This window comes from Passer domesticus, chromosome 14 (genome assembly GCF_036417665.1).
Source record: "Passer domesticus isolate bPasDom1 chromosome 14, bPasDom1.hap1, whole genome shotgun sequence".
NCBI lineage: Eukaryota > Metazoa > Chordata > Aves > Passeriformes > Passeridae > Passer > Passer domesticus.
This window is the reverse complement of record NC_087487.1, coordinates 11,316,093-11,339,212: the sequence shown is the minus strand read 5'-3', so window position 1 is coordinate 11,339,212 and position 23,120 is coordinate 11,316,093. Positions and strand designations below refer to the sequence as shown.

The window sequence follows — 23,120 nt, the reverse complement described above, 5'->3', positions numbered from 1 at the left end:
GCACATCACACTCCAAGCCTTCTTTAAGAAAAAGTGACTTCCTGGCTGATACTGCATTCAGCTAAATAAAAATGTAAACACAACCATCAGTTTAAGAATAATTCAAGTGAAACAGGCAATTATGGATGCCAGCACAGATGCCTCAAAGCTGGCTGGGATCTTGTCTTGCCTGACTACAGGCCTGGTGCATTACTCCTACTTTAAGGATTGTACCAACAAGTCCTGCATTAGTCCAGTTCTACCACTGAGGTAAAACATCACAGTAAAACATCACAGAGGTAAAAGGCTTTCACTGCATGTATTCTTCTCTTCAAGTCACACTAACACTTATACATGAAAATATACAGCTACCAGGATCACTGCATAAGAGGAACTGGCAGGGAAGAATCAGAGCATCAATTGCTTGGAAAAGATCTCTGAGATCATCGAGCCCAACCTGTGACCCAACGCCACCGTGCCACTTTAGACCACGCACAGACTGCCAGGTTCAGTCCCTCCTTAAACACTTCCAGGGGCAGTGACTGCACTGCGTTCCTGGAGGGCCCATTCCAGTGTCTAATCACCTTTCTGAGAAGAAATTCCTCCTAACATCTAACCTGAATCTCCCTTGGTGCAGTTGTAGACTACGGCCTCCTGTCCTTCCTTCCCTAACAGAAAGCAGCATTTGATACATCCATATGAGCAGCACATTATGTCAAGTCTTGTGCAAGTGCAGGCTAATTTGTACACAGGTGACTCACCCTTTGATCTGTATTACAGAGAAAAGGACTCCCCTCTCTATTTGACCATACCAAATAAATAATTCCTGCCATTCCACAATCATATTTCATAACACGTTAAAGTTGAGAGTTAAAGCCTAACTTATTTGTCTATTACAAACACGTATTTAAAGCAGTATTTTATAACACTTGATCTATCTTACACACCACTTAGTCTCAGAAACAGAAGCAACCAGCAGAGCATTGGAAACGTGCCAGAGCTGCAGAAGAGCCCCCACACACCAGCACGTGGCTTACCTGCCATTTAAGCATCTCCTCAGAGAGTAGGAGGCTCCCCCTCCACAGGTCCGTGAGCAATCACTCCAGGCCCCCCAGGCATCCCAGGAATCATCCTTGTCTTCATCTGAGCGGGTTGTTCTGGAGCTCTAAAGGAAAAGAAAAGAAGATGGAAAGGAGGAAAAAAAAATGTTTGGAGTATGTTTTACTGCTTGGCATTAATAGTACCAATTATGTTACTTTGCTGCTTATTTACCATATTTCAAATTTACTATTTTAATGCATAACAATTATATGGGGGAAAAGAAGAACCTTTGAAGATCCAGTATAGATGATGTGTTGCCTCCTGCCAAAGCAGTGCTGTGCCCAAACATGCTGCTGTTCCCAACTCCTCTCTGCCCAACTTGCTGTGTAGGAACTAAACAGTCTCAAGCACACAGACAAGGCAGCGTGCTCAAACACGATGGGCCTGTTACAATGGAACTAACATTTTTAGAATCCTATATTACACCCAGCTTAAGATTAAAACACCAATTTCTCACACCACCTCGGTGATAGATTGCACATAAAAATACCACTAACATAAAGTAATGGCTTTTGACATCATATGAAAGTCAGATTGTGCATAAGAGTGAGGCAGTGAGTAATTTTTCTCAGGTGGCAGAGAATATTGACCAATATTTACTCTGCCCAAAAAGAATCAGCACTGAGAGAACATGACAATTTAATTATTGCCAGCCAATTTTTTTTATTCTTATTGACATCAGTGCTTAGTTGTCAAAAAAAAGCTAATTGTTTATTAGAGGATAAGCATCTCTATTCGAACACTGAATTGCAGAAGTTGGTCTAAAAACATCAGTGGCTTTTTAACTTTCTTCTTCTTATAAATTTACAAATTTTACAATTGCTTGCTGTAAAGCTTTAAAAGGACTCTTAGGCCAATCTACCATTCCAAAAACGATAGAGCCCATCTCTGCCAAGATCCCTGAGGAATTTTCACACTGATGCTGGGTTTACTTTATATCAGAAGCCAAGTCTGAAATGTCTGACACTGAAAATGGAACCAACTGCCTTCACTCTTGACAAAAAAAGCTCAGCACTTCCCAACAAGGCACTCGGCACATGAAAATAAATCAAGATGAACAAGAGGGTCACTTCTTTCAAATATATGGGTGCAAAATTAGTTTGTCCCCTGCAAGTCCAAAGCAAATGATTGGATTTTAGCATGTTGAGGAATGACTAAACTTGTGATATTAAAAAAGCAACACATGCCACTCTTTTTTAGAATAGCTAGTTTCTTTTGACAAAGCAGTGACAATGCCTAAAATAATCCTAACTTCATCATTGTATTAAAACCAGCCACATGATATTAACAGACAGAATGTCATCCAAAGCTCTAAACAAAGTCCAGTTGTTCACTTCCCAAACTGCTTTGATAAAAGCCATTGTTCTGAACTGTATCTAATTAAAAAGCTGTAAATACTATGGCGATCAAAGCAGAACTTTATGCCAACAAAGCCTTCTTTAGAATCATTGACTAATTCAGTGCCCACAGTGTTGATTTAAGCTCCAGCTAGTTCAAGCTATTTGTCCCATGGGAAAGAGTTAAAAGCAGCTTGCACTGACTTAGTAATTTACTACCAAAATAATATTGATTTACTAGCTGTCTGGTTTCATAAACTCTACACATTACATTTGTCTTCACCATGGTACTAAATTGAAGTAAAATAAAGAAAAGATCACCAACATCATGATTTACACCAACAAAGCCTTGGAAACTCATTTAGGAATTAAATAGAGAGCTAATTGCAATTGGACACAGAAGGATATTATTGTACGTCAGGACTGCATTCCCAGCTTGCTTGACTTCAGTTTTTCATGTCTTTATTGTCTTCAGTCATAATTCTAACACGGTTCAGCAATGAAAAATTGAACCAAATTAGATTTGTTTTTCCTTTAGTGCCTTAATTGTGCAACACATATATTTTGCATATTCATTGTGGAAGTATTTATGTACCAGCACAAATGTAAATGTGTGCATGGACATGCACATGTGCACCCATGATGTTACATGATGAAGCCACAAGTGCTGCAGTGAATCCAGATAAAATAACTTAAACCAGCTATAAACAACCAAGGTTGTTTGCTGCTCTTTACGTAGAGCCTGGATGGGAAAACACGTCACTGGGAGAGTTGTACCACATGTGAACACAGGGTTAGATGCAAACATTGCAGTCACAGCAACAGCTAAGAACCTAAAGAAAGTTTCTGCAGAAATCCAGTGTATATGACAAAGGTAGACTCAAAATATTTCGTCCCAATCTAACTCATTTTGAAAGCAAAAAAGTCACACTAAACGTGGACCTGGACAATCAGGGGGTAAGAGAAAATAAACTCCTGAGTTTCGAAGCACTTGGTGACATAGACAGAGCATCAAAGACTGAGATGAGAATTTGCCAACGTTTCCTTGAGGTCTGAGGACCAGTGATGTGCAATCTGAGCTCTGGGCTCTGTTTTTGCTTCTGTCACATATGGGCACATATTCTACCACCATGTTCTGCAAATGTTCTCAGTCCATATTCTCCTTGTAACCTACTACCCAAAGTAACCCAGAGGAAGGGCACTGAGGTAAAATAAATGAAATCCAGATGTTAACAGGGCTGATCATTGCTCCAAAATAAGGGGATTTTTACTGTCACTTGTAGCACCCAGTAAATAACAACAGCTACATTGACACACATTACAAAAATCAAACACAGTGGTTTCAGATGAAGAAAAAACGATTATTTGGCCAAACTTTTGTTTGGCTGTTATGAAGGATGACATAATTGTCTTGAATTTGGTCATGCAGACTTCAAAGGAGAAGTGGTGCCAGAGAACGAAGGTCAGTTTATGCACTTTTGTTATTATTCAGACAACTATTACATAAGGCTTGGATATGTAAATGTTTAGCATTCAGTGTAACAAAGGTTCAGCTTCTCAACAGAAATACCCTGATACCTTAAATGTTTGTTTTTACAGAGTTTTTAGCATACAATTTTTCTTTAAACACAAGGCAAGTCCACAGTATTTGATGCAAGAGTTACAGCAGCAGAATGTGCAGTGAAAGAAATGCAGAGACCTGGCACACAGATTCTCCTGCTGGAGTCCCCAGGTGACAGTCCCTGTGCCATGCACACATCAACACAAACCCTGCCCTGTGACAGCCCCTAAGCCCTCCCCAGGGCAAGGTGCCCAGCTCTGTCAGGTTCTAGAACAGATTCAGTGCAGCAGATGTAGCAGTGGTACACAGATCACCCCTGGGGCTGGATGGATGCACAGAAATTCAAACAGGTTCAACTGATGTGGCCCAGAAAAGAAGACTTTGTCATTTCAAGTTAGGACTTGGATATGGAGGAATATTTACCAATACACCTGCTATTATGCCAATGTCACTGCAGCTCTCTGGGTGGCTGTGCTTTTGTTTTTCTCACAGCTGCTTACTAAACTGGTTTGTATTAATTCACTAAGTCTTGCCAAATCCTAAAAGAAAAGCACCAAAAGGAGTTACACTGGCACAGTTATAGCATATTTCTATTTAATAATGCATTTCTTATAATTAAATACAGAATTTAGGTTCTTCAGATTAAACTTATCCAAGGGAAGGAACCTGTTGAAGAGTATAAACACCACTTCTGTATCCTGAAGGCCTGAATTAAGCAACACCCAAATCTCAGTGCTGGCCCTTCTCCCAGGAGTGAATTTCATCCTTGATGGTGTTTTGAAAAGAGATTAAGCATTTCCTTTTCATTGCTTCTTCCCACTCTCACAACCCATAAATACCATTAACACTGTTCTGACTTTCAGAGTCCTCCAAAGCACAAGGTTGTTTTGCTCTTCACTAATCTGCATGTGCAGCACTGCTCTTTGCTTCTCCTCATACCTGCAACAGCTCCAAAGAGAGGTAGCACAAGGAATTATGGCACTGAAGGGAACACATCCTGCCTGTGATGCATTTCCCAGATCCTTGTTTCCAGACACTGCACTTGGTGGAAGAGGTATCAGATTGCACTGATGACTGTATCCATGAGCAGGAAAGAGCAAGTATTTACCTGCAATAATCACTGGATGTGCTATTCAACCTCAGAACTGTATCCTTCACTTTTAACTCTGGCTGTTATGTCTAGAGCTTTGAATCAAGCTATACTAGAAATCTCTTTCACTGCTAAGGTCACATACAAAAGTGATTTACACCTCTGTTTTGTATTCTAAGTGAGGTGCAGAATGCAGATTACATATCTAGGAAAAACTATTTCACTTGTGGCAGTGACTAAATAGAACAGTCAAAACATATTTCCAGACAAATAAGAATTATTAATAAAAGATCTTGCATTACCTGGGTTTAGCTTTAAAACTCCTCTTGCTTCCTTAAAACAGGTTTCAAGACATTTCCTGGTCTAATTCTACTATTACTGAGTGCATTATATATTACCTAATTGTGCACTGTATATGTCATTGAGTTTAATAAATATTTTACGTCTATGTACCAAAGTAAATTATGTATTACTCTGTATGTTAATAAGAACCTATCTGGAATTTTTAAATCCTGGAGAAAAAACAATGCATCATTATTTTAGATTGATAAAAAACACCTGGGAGTAAATGCAGTTATTTTAAGCAGATGTTTAGAATTATTTCATTTTTAAATTGTTAACTATGTTAACATTTAAATTGTTACATTACCTATTCCTTGCACTTGCAAACTCACAGTGAAATGGAACTGTGCCCCATAATAACAGGAGCATTTCAGAAACACAAGCTGGTAAAGCTCAGTAACAAGGTGAATCACCAGCAAGGAATCAGCCAAAAGGCCAATGATGGACTTGTTGAGCTACATGAAAAAACACATCTGGGGGCTCAGATGGACTTTAGACCTCTCAGTGTTGAATTCTGCAACATATTTGCATTCTACAGAAGTTTTGAATAAATTCAAATTTTGGAGAATAAAGCATGCACAAGTGTCACACACAGGAAATATTTACAGCATAATTCATTTTCATACTAAACTGAAGGCGAATCTCAGCGTGTTTTTCAGTGTTATACTGCATCCAGATTTTTTCCGTTGTCAGAGTGTTGCAAAATTTCACATTGACAGCACAGGCCTGCTCTGCAGGAGTTGTCAGGACAGAGTTGGAGGTTTTGGCAGGTGGAGCAGGGATACTTGAGGCTTTTGGCATCCAGGAAGGGATGAAATGTTGCTTGGCTGTTTGGCACCTATGAGCTAGTTGAGGCTTTTGGCACTGAAAAGAGTCTGTATCCCCTCCTTCCTTCTTTGTGAGCAGTAACAGAGGGAACATGGAATTTGTGGGCATGGAGAAGAAGCTGTGGATCCCTCCCTAACCAGCTCAAGCAGAAAGCAACTGCACTGCAATACCTGACACCTACAGCACCTAAAAGTTCCTGGTAAAAGGAATCAGTATTGAAGTACTGAAAGCATAATTAAGTTGCTATTTTTCAATTTCTGACTTAATTACATTGTTCAGATGGTTTACAAAAACTCCACATAAATTCCATTTTACTCTATTTTATTGACAGACTTGGTGACCTACACCAGAGTCCCAGGGTACCTTTTCATTCATTGCTGACGAGAGAAGCACTTGCCTCTGGCCTCTCTGAACAACAGAAAACTGGTTTATTTTCTTGGATGACATTCCATAAATAATTATTTTGACAGAAAAACCTCTAGAAAAGACAGAAACCCCTGATAAGCACATCCTGCAGATACTGGTGGTGCATTACATCATTGGCAATGCTGCTGAAAATCTAGACTTAGTTGCCCAGGTTTACATTCATGCTTGCCCAACCAGAGCCATATAAGCCCTGTATCTGCTCATCTGCAGAGGTAAATATTGCCCCACATTCACCAGCATTAGAACACAGAGGAGAGAATCTCCTGAGATCAAGGAGGAAGGCTATTCTCTACCCTGGGTGATAGTCAGGGAGGCAGACCAAGTCTCTAATCAGCTTCCAGGTCCAACCATCCAGGAAAGCTGCCCAGGATGAAAAATATGAAAAACTTGTCCCTGAGTTTCCAGTATTTATTTGTCTTCCAAGATTAAACAGTTCACGTGACTAGGTAGAGGGAAATATATTAATCTGAACTTCCAATATATATCCATTCCTCTGAATCTGCCCCATCTGAAAGGGAAACCACACTGAGAAATGTCCAGCATCACTCCAATTCCCTCTAAGTGGTCTGGAGAATTAGAACTTGAAGATTTGCACGATGAGGAAACAGCTCCAAAGTCACAGACCCTGGAGAACACACAGAGGCTCTGAAAGGAAACATAACCAATAAACCAATATAAATTGTAGCACACTCTCCCCACTTTCTCAGTAGCCAGCCTGAGGCAAACACTTGGCAGAGCTTGGAAGAGAGATAAAGGCAGAATTTTAAAATGGGCAAAAAAACCAGAATGGAATGCTTTATAATGTTTGTTAGAAACATGATATTCTTTTCAAAAAAATCATTGATTATATTAACATTCCCCATGAAGAATTTAGAAGTTATGTCATCAAATGTAAGAAAAAAAATTATAAATTATCATCAATTAGAAAACATTCTCCAAAATATGGTATTTAAATACTCAATCCTTGCATATAGTTGTGCAAGGAAAACTTGGCACAGACATAATGAGAGTTTTTAAGGTTATGCATTATGTTCATTTTTATGGATGAAAGTCTGACCTCAGGAAGAAGGATGAAGTGCTTTGTGAGAGTAGCACAGCTGAGAATTTTATCTCGGTGCCCAAAGACAGATTTTCATGCACCTTGTAGAGCTCTTCCACCTCCTGTTCTGCAGCTCTAAACATTGCCCTTTCAAATGTGGGTATGCACAGTAGGCACAAAGTGTGAGGGGGAAGACAATCTTCAAGACATTTGGATATGTTCATTATCTCTGGGCCTACTTATAAATTTGCATTAACACCAGTCCATATATTTCCTGGAGTTCATAAAACAGTAATAATGCATGAAAGCTTTACTGAATGCATATTCAGAATTTGCACCTGGATACAGTGGGTTTTTCCACCTTCACACAGCACACCACATGTTCCCCATCCAGCACAAACAGTGTGACAGGTCAGCCAGAGTCCAACATGCAGAATGCCTCAGGTGCATAATAGAAAAAGAGATTCCAATTTCTGGGAAGTATATCTGGCATTATTTTTTTGAATTAACTTATTAAATGTATTTGCAAACATCCAAATGAAGGTTCTTTTTAAATGCTTTACCATGCAATTTTTAAAATGTCTCACTTCAGCACATGCACTGGAAAAAGAGTAACACAGATGAAAATGTGGGCATTGTGTCTGTGAAAGGAGAGGACCATCAGCTTTCAAAAATCACACTGGGGCACATTGATGCCACTGTCAAATATGCAATATCTTTCCTGTTGAGGTTTATTTTTTAGAGTTTTTTTTTCCCATATTCTGATGCCATATGAAATTGCAATCCTACTTCTGTGATTACATATTTCCAATGATGTTAAATAATGCCTTCCATTTAAAAATACAGTACAAACAAAAAGAAATCCTGTGCATTTTTCCTGAGGTTCAGGCAGCTATCATAGACCCATCTCCTTTTGATAAAATTCCTGTGCTGGTTTAGGACTCCTCACGTCCTTCTTGATGTGTTCATTTGATGGAGTATTTGAAGAAGTCATTCCAGGCTAAGGAGAGCTATGGCAGGAATGCTGTCAATGACTGAACCTCCAGATTAAAATCAGTCAGGCAGCAAACTTACAGTTCACTGTAGGAGAAGAGTGACAGGGGAGAGCATGGGGGGGACACTTGATTCTCAGCTCACAGGTGAGCTGTAAGAACCACAATCACCATCAAAATCTCTCCTGCTGGTTTGTGGTGGTCCTGGTGGCCTTTGCCCAGATCCCACAGCAAAGTGAAGTATGGGAAAGGCTGTTGTGCTCCCATGAATGCTCCCACAACCCGAGGGTACTCCCAACCTACAACAGATTGACATAATGGCACCACTTGCTCACACAACCCCATTAATTTTTGTATTGTGCTGAACCTGTTGAAGGGCTGATTTTCCAAGACTCTTGTGTACAAAATTTGCAGGCAGGTTATGGAAAAGTAAATCAAGAGGGAGTGTGGGCATTTGAAATTACACATTGTGCATGCTATTTCCCTAACAGTTTATAACATCATAAACAAGCTTTATTCTCTCACAGTGACACATGAGGTATTTGACTTAAAGCAATACCCTAAAAAACCATCACTTAAAAACACACAAGTCATTGACACTTATGTACAGTACCTTCATAAACATGCTTTTGGAAGAAAAGTTATGATTTCACGATTTGGTTACAGCTTTTTGTTGTTGTTGTTGTTTTTTAAGAAAATGTTTAGAAAATTTGCAATGAAAAAATGCACTGAAACCAATCCTTTTTCTCAGAAAAAAATAACCACACCTCTAACTTTTAAAAGAGCCCCAAAACCTACATTTTAAAAATTTGTTTAAAATAATTTTCCTAACTTGAGACACTGTCTGCCAAGTTCCTGCTAGAAGCAAAATTTTATGGCTAACTGCCAAGCCTATGCATAAAAGGAGTTTATAGGGGAAATACTGACAGAAGAATAAACTGTAGCAAGAGCAACCAGCATAGGAAAGTCTTTCTTGTGCATTTTGTCTATCCATAATCTGCAATTTCATAACCCTGGATACTGGGTTATTGCACTCCTGCCTGCCTCAATTTCATACCAGGATTATCCATAGGGCCAGACCAATAATTTGATTATAGGTATTTATACCCTATCACTGAGACAAGGCATCCAACCTCCTCATTTGTGAACAAGTGATTCCACTCATGTCTCCTGCCTCATCCTGCTATTTAATACTACATGTAGCACTTTTAATGGCAATATTTCTATAAACATAATGCAAAACAGATCACAGACCATGAGCAGATACAGCAGGCAACAGAACAAATGTCAAAAGGAAATATATTAAATCCATATTTTTAGATGACAGCTATTATACAAATCCTAATTTCTATTTCTATAAATGGAAACAAATTCAAACCTTATTCATTTCAAAAGAATTATTTTATGTCAATATATTTTTTTACCCCTGATTTTTAAGGTAGCCATTGAATAGCCATTTTAAATTAATATACTGAAGGAGAAGATTTACTAAGCCTACAACTGAAAAGCAGTCTGACTGAAATTCTGCTCAAAGTAACTCTAAAACTTGTCAGCCTGATCATGGTGCCTCTTTACTGTGGCATAAATCAAATTTAGCCAGATGAGTTTTCTTCTCAGAGAAAGCAGTTCTTGCCCCTTTAACTATGAGCTGATCTTTGGGTGATGTTAAGCAATAGCATAACTGATCCAAAATTAAAATTTCAGTGTTTCTTTTTTTATTCATCTTAACTTCAAGAAAAATTTAATTTTTAAGTTTTCTTAGCTCCACTGGCTCCAGCTGATTTCCTGCCCTTGAAGAACAGTTTCCTTCATTGTTTGGAAGGGGTTGCTTTACACAGTGCAGCCTGTCTTGAAGATGTTGGAAACCCTGGTGGGCATCTGCACCAGCCAAACAGGTCCTCAAGCTGCTTCTGCTCTACCAGAGGTGTAACTTCTGTTTAATCTCTGTTTATTCACAGTCAAAAGCTTGTACCAATTCTGACATCTCAAGCTTCCTCCAGCTGTGCTGCCTCACAAGCAACAAAACAGATTTGTCAGGAAGGGTTTGTGGGGGTTTTAGATAATTAAAAAAAAAAAATCAAAAACCAACCAACCAAAAAAACCCAAACATTAAAATCTCCTGCCTATATCTCATCTTGAAGAACACCTCAATATTCAGAAGTTCTGAGGGCAGATTTTGGGTATAACTTATGTACAGGTTAAAAAAAGACTGTTGCTGAAGAAAAAAAAAAGTCCATGTGCAGAGAATAGTTTCCCAGAAATGTATTTTATATGGGATTAAAAATGTAATATTCTCTTGTCATTCCTTTCCACTTTAAGTCAAATAAAATATAATCCACTGAAACTCATTTGATATCTGGTGAATAGTTTTCCTTTTATTGATTGTCTAGCTTCCAGCTTTGGGAGAAAAAAGCCTGTCTAGGGAACAGTTACAATGGCAGCACAGGTCTAGATCCAATTCCCAAAGAAGCAAAAGAAAAAGAAAAAGCCACTGACTTCAAATAAAGGAAGATGAGGGCTTAATTACACATGTGGGGTAAAGACATATATTTCCCCCATTTGGAAAAATGTTAGCACAACTTGCTTTCTCTTCTGTGTCCAAGTTCCTGGCTTTTAATTCTCCAAAGACAGAATTATCCAATGAATAGCATCCATGGGAGAAAAAGACAATTTCATCTATCTTCAGTTGACTCTGATTTCGTTCCAGATCTCTACTACTGTGTGTGTTTCACCACAGCATCTTTAGCACTCGGCACAGGGGCCTGGATATGGAATATTAGCATGACTCTTTCCATATCTGTTCAGTGCCAGTGTTTCCTATTATCAGTCCAATATTTTATGGTTATTGTATTAGCTTCCCAGCAGTACCTTCTCAAGTTCTGTAGCCCGAAACCTCCATTAACAGATGCTAAATACAATAGTTGTTTTTCACTTTTAGATCTTGTGAAAGCCTATAAAAATGAGTGGTCAGTTTGTCCAATTTTCTGAAGAATTTTTCCAAGATTTCAATGGGCAACATATAAAACCACTAAAAATACTCTTGGCAGCTCATTCATTTGGATTATGTTCCTTCTGCCAAGCCAACTAATGAATAGCTTATTCCAAGATAGGACTTCCGCATGAATTTTTTGTAGTAAAGGTAAGAATATCTATTTATAAAATTCCCTGGTTGCTTGTATTTGAAGGGTTTGGAGAAGGGAAGAGTTTGGGGGGATTTTGTGGGTTCTGGATTTTATTATTAGCATTTGGACTTAAGGAAAATTTGTGTAAATAAATTAACCAATAAATTCCCTTTTTGTTTTTAATTCTGCTATATACTCTGGTAAATGAAAGATAACCAAATTATTGCTGTCAGGCACTTAGAGAATAAAGCTTGATATAAAAGCCATTGAATCTGATGGAAAGTATCTCACTCACTTGGTTGGGTTTTGTATAGGACCTACAAGAACCCCTGAATTCCATTTCAGATACAGCCAAACTACAGATGGGGATGTGATTTCTTACACATATGGGCAGATAAAGATCAAAGAAATGGGGAAATTTTCCTACATACTTTTCTCAACTTCATTTCTTTCACCAGTCTCCCCTAGCTGTAAAGTATTTGTTTAGACTCTAGAATTATGCCTGTTCAAATACCATTAAAAAAGATCCACTTAAGAATACATTTCTACACACACATAGATTTTAAATGGTGTTTTTTCCAACATCTTTAGCATAGCAAAGTTCCTTTTTTTGGCATGAAAGAGAGAGATATCTTTTATGTCTTTTCCCATATTCCATATACAAATTGATTTTGAAAGCCTGAAACAACTTCCTGCTTGGTTGCACACATTTTTTCCACTGAAATATATAAAGCTGAATTAATTAAGTGAAGCTTTCCAGAGAGCTAGGAGATCAATGAGCTGTGCAGTCCACAACACACAGTTAACAGATTTTATGCGAGTTTATCCACTGTCAAATTTCAAACACTTTTAAATGTTCCACATTTTATGGCATTACTTATTTCTCTTCTTAAAATAGAGTCTCAAAAGAGGCCTTTTTTTCCTCAAGAAAAGCTCTTGTTCACCATTTATGAGTCAACTCAAAGACCACAACATAATTAGTTTATCATATTTATCTCACTGAGCACAAAGGCAGATAAGCACCTGTATTTTTCCTCACTGATGCACTACATCTATAAATTCCATAGTTTTTCCATGCAGATCATTCAACTCCATTAAAAATTATATGAGTAGCAGCTTACGGGTTGAAAAATAAAGAACAAGCTTCTTAGCCTTTGTAGAGATGACAACTAGGTAATGGTAGAAGTATAAATTTGGTTTGTGATCTCATTCTCCTTTCCCCTTTGTACATTCAAAGCCACAGCAGCAGCTAGATAAGAATAACAAACAGTAAGGGAAGCTAGCTGCAACAATAGGGAAATGCTGGGTTTGGAAGGCTTTGCAATCCTGGTCAACAAATAGATTTAAAAACAAGCTGGACAAATATCCACCAGGAGTAGTTCACTTGGATTTGATCCTGCCTGGAAGCCAAGTATAGACCAGAGCTGCTCTCCCTTTGATCTGTACCAGATACTGTGGTGGGGGAGAAGGGCCAAGGTACAGCTACTCTGAAGAAGCAATCAGGATTCAGAACACCAAAGTAACAAAAGGCCTCTGCTGTTTTAATCCATAGGCTGTGCAATGTCTCATATCTGGCTCAGAAACAAGGTCCATCACTCAGCTGTCTGTTCTTTCCAAGATGTGTGTCCTGGTTTAGGCCTGCCAGAGGGAGGCCTCTTCCAAAACACGTTATCTCACAATATATTTCCCACTTTAAGCAGCATCCTTCGAATCATCTAACTACTGTTTTGCTCTACTCTTTTATCACAAATCAACTTTGTGTTTCTTATTTAATATAAAAGCAGCCTGGATGAATCAAGTCTTCTGTCTTCCGGAGGCTGGCTACACATACCTATTCCCAGATGGTCTGTCTGGAAACAGATACATTGCACACCCAAAAGCTACTTCTCTTTTGGGGCTTTTAAGCTTGCTGATGAACAGTTCCTGCCCAATTTAGATCATTAACTGAACTCCCAAATCCTCATCTGCACTATAAATACCACCTATTGTACCAATATATTTTCTCATTCTCTTGGCGACCATGGATTAACAGCTTTCTTTAGAAACTACTCATGAAACACTAGGAAACATCATAAACACAGACAACAGCTGCTATATGCACATTCATCTTCACTCTGCTTCACCTCAGCTCTCAGCATTTGCACATGGCCATGTGGAAGATACTGGGCTGTATTGTGTGTGATTCTGGGGAGTTGCAAAAGCCCCCACTCATCTATGTTCTGTGCCTCCCCTGTCCTTCTGACACCTCCTTTTACAGCAGGTCACTGACCTTTCTGCAGGCTGCCTTACAGAGGATCTGACCTTAAGTTAGGCTTTGCATTCATGGCGTACACAACCATGAACCTACAGCACTACTGAGCCAAAGACGTTTTCCTCAGGCTCAGCACTGCTTTTCTGTACGTTCTGGGGCACGAGGTAAATCCAGATTAAACCCACTGCTTTTATTTTACCTCACTCACATAGTTTATTGCTTTTGACAACTGGGTCTCCTGCCTTTTAGGCATCCATACTGCTAGAGGGACATCTATACATTGTTTGTCTGGGTCTTACAGTTACACAATCAGAATTCATATTAGATGCCAACAGAGGGTTTTAAAACATAACTATGAAAACATGAGAAGGATTTTAAATCTCCTTTGTGTAATTTGGCTGAAGTTATCATGTTGCAAGGGGATCTATTCATAGGCAATCCTATGGGGTTTTTTTTTGCCTAGTTCTCACTAGGGAATGTTTTGGAAGAAAAGTATAAAAAGACATTGTTTCCTTATTATATAATACTCCTGACTTATGCCAAGAATATTCTCATCATAACCATGTTCATAATCTCAAAGACTGAGCTATTGCATTACTTGTGTCTATACAAATAATAGGCTTCTAAAAATATGATTCCTTGACAGTTTTTGAAAGGTGACTTACATATGATTAAAAAGCTGTGTGCTCGTGTTTGCATTTCTGATTTGTAAATCCTATCCAATAATTAAAAGCAGATCTCAAGTGTGTCTGCACACATACAAAGTGAATACAAATCTAAGTCAGAGATGCATTGAGGGAAAAGACAAAAATCCAATTTTGCTGGCATGTAGCTGTTTAGACTCTACCAACAATTTTCCCAAGTAAGATAAAGTTTCTCAGTTAACAGTAAAACTGATCATGTTTTTAAAGGAAATATCTTCTAAAATTATAACTTTAAAATGCTCATAAAGGGACTGACAAATCAAAGAGCACTGAAATGTACCATCACACCAATTTTGATACAATGCATGAACATAACACCTGAAGCAGCTAATAAATTGTCTGTTGGAAAAGAGGAGTAAAGCACTGATTTGCTGCTTGAGAAGAAAGATGGGCTGATCATATAGTCTGACCTCTTATAACACCAGCAACAGAATTTACTCTTCCTGCTTTACTAAGCAACTCAACTCAAATATGTCCTTTCTTTTCAATTTTTCAAACAGAGAGAAAGAAGCACATCCTGAGCTGGACTTAAGGGATACTTTTCAATTGCATAGCTAACAATTTTTATTATATCCCCAAATGCTAATTCAGAACCCAAGCGATTCCTTAGTTCTTAAACTCATAAAATCAAATCTCCCAGTACAGACAATTTGCATGTGTCTCTTATATGACACATTTTTTGCATTTGTGAACTCATTCAAATCTTCTCCTTCCAAACACGTTTGCAATAAGGAAGTGTTTTACTTAACTGACACAGATGTCAGGAAAAGATCTCAGTCTGTCAGTACAAACCCTTTATACAAGGAGAGAGCTGAAAATTTACCCAGACAAAAGAGAAGCACTAAGGAAAAAAAAAAAGGCAGAAAAAAAAGACTACTTTCCTAGTTTTACCATACTTAATTCAAACGTTGTCCTTGTCACTATGCAGAATAGGAGGCTCCTGTAGTTTGATGGAGCCTGGCAAAGGACAGATTCCTTAAAAAGACTCGTGATTAAGGAAAATTGGATAGGATGTGGAGACAGTTAATAATACTTCTGGAGGAATGTGTGGCAGCTTTAGAGAACAATATTGTGCACATTATTTTGCCCCTTTGTAGGAATAATCTTTAACTGGAAGAAAACCTGCACAGTTTGAAGGCTGATAACCTCATTGCCAGTCATGGTTAGGTACCCAAGGGGCAAACAGAGTTTACAAAACATTTATGCTCTACCTATTCTCCTGTTTTAGCAAGACCCTGGAGTAGGAGCACTTTGTAACAGAGTAAACCTCTGCCTCCATCATGCTCCTGGCTGAGTTTGTCAAAGAGCTAAAAGATAGTAAAAGTTAGAATGCTTCTCCAAAACTGTTTTTCCATCCCTTGCATGGGATGGAAAGACATGCAAAAAAAAAAACCTGTGCATGAAGAGAGTGTTTCAGATTTCACTCTTGCTGCAATAACTGCTCCCTTATTCAGCTTCTGGGTCTAGCTGAGAAACTGGGAAGCATCTTCAGGAGCAGAGCAGAGAGCTCTGTGCTGTGATCTTACCACACAGTGCTCTAGTAGTCCATCTGTGTCAGACAGAGCCAAAATCCCCACTCAACACTGACTGTAAACCCATCTTGTCATAATGTTAACCTCCCAAGTGAGAAAAAGAATTGTATTTAAAAAAACATGGTCCTCTCTGCCAAGCAATCCCTTTAACTGGCCCAGTTACTTTGCATAAATCCCAGCAATGCTGGGGGAAAAACTCTGAAGACGGACAACGCCCTTCAGTAATTCAAAACCACAGAGCAAAGATATCCTGTTGTAACGTACATGGTATTCCAGGATTATAATTTTTGCTTTGAGCCACCTTTCAACGTAGACCAAATGGAAGCAAACCTCATTCCTGAGTGCTACGAAGCCAGTTTTTTGTCTCTCACAATTATGTTTGAAACCATAATGACAGATTACAGGAAATGAACATATGGACAGGGTGATTTATAAACACTTTTAAACAATGTAACTTTTATCAGTTCTGCTACATCAATCACCAATCTAGGAACAATTATTTTTTTGTATAAGATACTCTCAAGAGTAGTCAGGACAGGATTTGCTGACAGCCTATCTTAAAAACAGAATTATAAATTGCCTTCACTTTCTGTGCCAAGGTAATGGCTCCATACAGATAAGGGAAATCATGAGCTTCTCACAAACAAGAGCAGAAGCAGAGAACCAAGAAAACTTTGCTGTGCACAGCAACAGGGAAGCAATGCTGTCAAATAAACCTGATGCCACACACTGATATCAGGTGTGGCTGGGAGGCTTAGTGGTAATTATAAAACTGTTTAACTTTTGGAGTGCATTTGATCTAGTAGGCATAGCTTTAAAACCAAGATTTACATAACAGTTCATATGAATATAAACGAGTGGCAGATTTCAAGTAACTCTCATCAAGGAATCAACAAAGGAAATTAGGAACTAGGTAAAATTATTAATTAATAAATAAAAAGAGGTAAGGTGAGCACTCAGTAGTCAGTAGAAATAAGAAAACAATTACAACCGCATTTACAAATAGTGACTTTCAAATGTGATTTTTAAAAGTCCTCCACAATTTTGGTTGTTATATTTTTATACATTTTTGAAAAGCTGAACATCCAAAAAGTAAACATAAAAATGGCCTAAGGACCAAGATAATGTCTTACCTATGGACCTTCATGAACAGAGAGAACACAGGATTACAGTATTGCAAATATCTTCCCATAAGCAAATCACAGATACTAGAAGTTTATTTATCTATATCTATGAATTGTAGGATAGTGTAACAAACCAGACCTTGGAAGCTGAAATTGGACAAATTCAAATGAGACACTGGGCACACAATTTTCACACAAAGCACAAAGAACAACTGCTTGGCTTGAGGTAAAACTGGATTAATTGAATATACATAAGGTCACAAACATCACCTAATAGTACTTCTCCTTTCAACTTCTGTGACTATCTTAATAATATGGAAAACCAGTCTAATGTAACATTTTATTATGGGTGTTCCTGACAGCTAGAAAGAACCACTGAAGAAGCTGAAACCACAGGAAGGAATCTTAACCCACAGATTTTTAAAACAAAGATCACTGCAGCTGGAACCATACAGCAAAAACAGGCCCCCAACACAGCAAAATGTGAAGGTTAATAGCTTACAGCCTTAAGGCTGCTTTCTAGAGAACAGGACTAAACAGAAGATGCATCTACCAAACTAACTGGTATAAAACAAAAAAATTTAGAGGGAAGGAGGGGAATATCAAAAAAATCAAAACCAAAACAAACAAAACCTCAGGAAAAGAATGAGCATCTACAATGCAATTCATAGATGACTTCAAGCTCCCAAGTCAAAATTTATAGCTCCTGATTTCAGGAATCTTAAATCTCTCTACTTTTGACTATCAGATCCTATACATTGTATAGGCAGAAACTTAAGAAAATGGCAATAAAAACTAGTTGTATGTACATATATATATGATCAACCTTTGCCATAAATCAAGAAAACCCCATTATCTTAGTCTGAACCCTGTCAGAATTTCAGAAGTGAAAAAATGTCTTCAAAGAAAATAATTTTCAGTACAGTCTATGTCCCTTACTCTAATCCTTGTTACTTGCAACTTCTCACCACGGGAACCACCGGGCCAATTAATTTATAGGGGGAAAAAAAAGGTGTAGAAGGAAATTATCCATGTTCCACAGACAGCAAGGAGACAGCAGTATTTTAACAGAGCAGCAGAGGGCATCGAAGCATAGTAAAGCTCAAACATCCTGGTGAAGGGAAGCTGCCTTTAGGTGACAGCACACGTGCAGAATGGACAAGTGCTCAGGACAGAAGATCTGGGCTCCAGGCACCTCCTCTGATGCCTGATGAAGAGCAGCTACAAGTGTTTGGATAAATAACTTCCTGACTCAGTTTCCCAAACAATAAGTGAGATTATGTGCAACTAATCCTGACCCCTCACAAAGCAGGTTTGTGTTTCAAAAGTTCATGTGGATGTAACACTCACCTAAGTGACAGCTGCAGATAGACCAGTTAACTACCTTTGAGAGAAAATGCTAAATAGATACTAAATAATATCACTGCAATATACCCTTTACAGCTAACACAGACAGTCCAATGCTGCCCAATGCAAAACCAACTGTACTGCAAATCATACTTGGAGTTTTACCACTTCAAGCAGTCAAATCACAAGGTCTCACATATCAGGGCATGAAAGCCAAGCGTGTAATACTTCCTTTGGAGAGTTGCCCAGGGTAGAATGGCCTCATTGCTCTTCTCCTGTGCCTTCAGACATGCTCCAGCAACATCCCCTGCCTGCTCCAAGATGACCATCAGCTAAAGGGAAATATTTAACTGCAGCTGAAATGGTCAATAAGAATGTAGCTGGAGAAGAAATCTGAAGAAAGCTGCCATAAGCAACCTAGTTGGAGATTCAGAGTTGGTTATAAACTTTAAAGAGTAAGCTTCTTGTCTTCATTTTTTCTCTCCAAATGCTATCACACACAAAAATCAAAATGCAATAACAGCTTGCAGTTGGCCAGTGCTTTTCCATATTAAACCCCCCCCACACACACACAAAAAAAAAAAAAAAGAGTAAAATATGACAATCTGTTTTAGCAAGGAAGTGGCTAATAACCTACACAAAAAAGGGTGAGGAGAAAGACAGATGTTTCTTATTTTCTTTAAACTGTTTTCAACCTTCTTTTTTATGTGCTTTTTTGAAAAAAAGCAACATTTCTATTTCTATAATGTACAGCAACCTCCCACAGAGACGGGAATCCCACAGGAAATTTCTATCAGTTATCTGCTACCTAGATTTTTTGTTCCATGAACTTGATTTACTTTGGATTAATTTGCATTTTATGAAAATGAATTATTCTGACATTCATTTTTCAGCACTCCAGTCATGGACTGCTGCCCTACAGCCACCACGAGCAAGCTCACACAGCCCCAGAGCTGACTTTTTGGGCTGTGAAGACTCTTAGAAGAGTTTATACAGAGATACAACATCAGTTTACCCATAAATGAGGGCTGGCAGACAAGCAGCTGTCACTAACTTTGTTGTGAGGCCTCACCAAAATGGTAGGAAAACAAGCAGACAGTAGAAACCCTTTTACAAGTCCTGTCTGTTCTGGTTTTCAGTCTTCACTAACTCATGCTGCTGGGTCAGGAGAAGACCCTATCCTAGCCCAAAAAAGGAGATTTCTCAAACAACACACTCAAAGGTTAGCTATGTCTGCTCTCCATCATCCACATCTTCCCTGCAATAGTAATGAGGTGAGAGAGATTTGCAGCCTCTCAGACCATGGTGCTTAACCCCCCTGGAGGCCCTGGCAAGCAGCACATCCTGGGGCAAACTGGTGAAGAATAAAGCACCAGGACTGTCTGGCAAGATGGGGAAAACAACAAGTGTTCTCTCCATGTGTGAGGGAGGTAGGGCTGCAATACCCTAGTGACACTTAGCCTGGGAAAGGCTCAGTGAGGAAAGCCTCTAATAATCCTTCCTGTGCTTGAGCAGGGAGCCACACATCAGGGACTACACTGTTGAGTTATTTGCTGCATATTCTTTTCATCTGACAAGGGTAAATAAACTACTCCAAAAAGCTATTTGCTTTCTTGCTCTGCATACACCCAGAATATATTGGCTCAGTCTTCCCAAACTTCAGCTGAACTTCTGAGTCAATTACGAAGGTTGCTACTAATCTTCATTCAGAGGATAAATGGTACAAGAATGGTATTCAGTTTTCAATGAAAAATCAGTTGTACGATTGCCTACAATGTCTCTCCCCAGTCATCAAAGCAAGCAAGAGCAAAACCTAATATTTTTTCCCTTTTTACCAAGACCATCACTGCTCTTCAAAGCATACTTTGTGACTGAATATTTTTAATATATATACAAAACCAGTTAATTTCAAATTCCCATCTACAAGAGTTAATCTAAATTTTTAAAAAGTATTCTTATTCAAGAAATGCCTTTTTCAAAGAACAGCGACTCCTATCTTTCATGGAGGAAAAAAGCCTACAGACTTCTAAAAAGTCAACTGTTTTATTTCAGGAACAATGACTCCAAATTTAATCAGGTGAAAAGAGGTATTTGAGAAAGTTGCCTGGCTTTATTCTAATTACACACAAAAATTGCTGTATGTAAGTGGAACAATCTGTTTTTGAGCCATTTATGGTAACCCATCAGCCAAAGCCTCAGCTGAATGCAAATCATCCACAAAACAGAACACCAGAAGTGGAGATACGAGATTAAAATAACAAACTGGGTTATTTCACTTTTGTACTGTCAAATAATGCTTCTTCCAGAAGCTTGTTTAAAAGCTGTGCCCTTAAAAATTGCTCTGGGTTATGTTCCTGATGATTTTTGGCACCAAACCCAATGTTTCTCCACCTTAACTTATTAACAATGAATAGAAGTAAATCACCAAGTTAAGGGAAAAAGTACTTACTATGTATTTTGAAAGTTTATAAACCATGTTGATTCCTTCCCTTGGCTTCTCTCCAGAGAAATTTCCTGGGGTATCTGAACTGATTTACTACCTGCAGGAGATTTTAAGGTAGGTCCAACTCAGAGACAAACATGAAAGGTATCTTGGTCTCATCCTGAGAACTGTGCTTGCAGGGAAATGTACAAAGGTGCTCTTGGCATGGGGAAGAAAGGGCTGAAGCAACTCCAGGAGAGGAAAGATCAGCCCTGACACAAGGATAAAGACACTCTTCTGGTCTAATGCTGCTTTCAGAGCAGAAAGAGCATCTTCCACAGGCTCCTCCTGCTCATTGAGCACTACACCATACCTGTCTGCTGCAAATGTGGGTCAGCAGTGACACCTCCAGTGTCATCCTCATCATTAACTGTGTCTGATATGGGGGAACAGAGAAGGAAATTGGGTATTGTATAAAAAGCTGAACTGTCTTCCATTGTGAGTGGTGAGAAGATGGAAAAGAACACAGATGTTAAAACAGTAAACAAGAACAGCTCTCCACTCAGTACAGAAGAGACAGAGGAGTGTCTGGGTCAGGGAATGTCACAGCTGGCAGTGAGTGTTACAGCTTACAGGAATAATGAGGGGTCCAGGAAAATGAGAGCATTGCCAGGTTGAGACTCTCAAAAGCCTAAACCTACAGCAGAAAGTCCCTACAAATTTCACAACTGACTCCAATGACAACAACATTTGTTTCTTAAAAGGAAAAAAATGAGAAACAGCTGTCCCTGGGCATCAGAAGCAGGTGTGATGCATCACTTCAGACAGAAAAGAATGAAAAACCTGATGGGGAAAGTTATATAACTTGAAGAAAACAACAACCAAAACCACCAACAAACAGAAACACATCAACTAAAAAACTATGGAGAGAGTACAGAATATTTCATTTCAACTCTATTAAGCATATTATATTTTTTCCCTTCAACTTGCACATCTGATTCTTAACCTTTAATTAAATAGCAAAAGAAATAAACTTTCCAGTCTTCTTTTAATACACTTTTCAGTGAAAATTTATGTTACCATATCTCAGTTACAGTTTCCATAACTTCTTTATTACTAGAGTTAATTAAAATTCACTTTTATAAGGAGGGTAACTTCATAAAAAAGAGGCAGTGAGATAAAAATGTAATTGAAATAAGAACCCCGAGATGGCCAACAGCACAAATTACAAAAACACAAGAATGCCGAGCTAAATTTGGTAAGCTGAACTTCAAGGTGACAGAGCAAACAAAGAACCCACAGTGTCCACAATTTGGCTATGAAAAGCAGTACAAGAGGCATTACAAATCTTTCCCTTTAACCTATTGAATTACATGTTTGTCATTCCTAATTAGTTTTGTCATTGAATATACACATGGAGAAAAGATTTATTAAAGAAAAATAACCTTACGTACACACTGGATCATTTATTCTAATTAAACAGCACTCCAGACAGAAATACAGTTTCAACTATAGCCCATTTCATCAATAGAAGATGAAAACAGTTCAGATGAAAGGAAAAACAGAAATATAGGCTCAATTCTACAACAAGAGCAATATGGGGGTCACCAGAAGGAACAAGGGTTTCCTGAGCACAGCAGTGATGCAGCTTTTGCTCCAGCTGTTTCAGCAGCTACCAGTGGGCTACAGGAGGTGTTTGCAGAAAAGATGTGGTGCACAGCTATTGCACTCACACACAGTGTGTGCCCCAGCCTGGGGACAGAGCTAGGAGCAGCTAGCAGGAAGAGGCACTTAACTGGGAATAAATTTTATGTGAACTAGGGCTCCCCCCTCCAGTATCCTCAGTATTTTGTGGTCTTTTGAAAATACCATCATTTACTAACATGAAAGCAACTACAACAACATCCTTCAGGCACATTCATT

The 23,120-nt window shown here is 38.6% G+C and overlaps 1 protein-coding gene and 1 long non-coding RNA gene across 9 annotated transcripts in view; both read right to left on the bottom strand.

Moving 5' to 3' along the window:
* The window catches only part of ADAMTSL3 (ADAMTS like 3), a 173,181-nt gene that overhangs the window by 93,989 nt on the left and 56,072 nt on the right, over positions 1–23,120 (bottom strand). For all 8 annotated transcript variants that reach the window (XM_064389066.1, XM_064389074.1, XM_064389073.1 and 5 more), the window contains one exon: positions 1,017–1,144. In XM_064389066.1, coding sequence (XP_064245136.1) covers positions 1,017–1,144 — 128 coding nt within the window. The remainder of the gene's footprint in view (positions 1–1,016; positions 1,145–23,120) is intronic.
* Positions 6,543–21,306, bottom strand: LOC135280810 (uncharacterized). Its single transcript, XR_010347637.1, has 2 exons — positions 21,225–21,306; positions 6,543–7,309 (listed from the first exon to the last, which is right to left on the bottom strand). It is a non-coding gene; the product is annotated as an uncharacterized LOC135280810 (long non-coding RNA).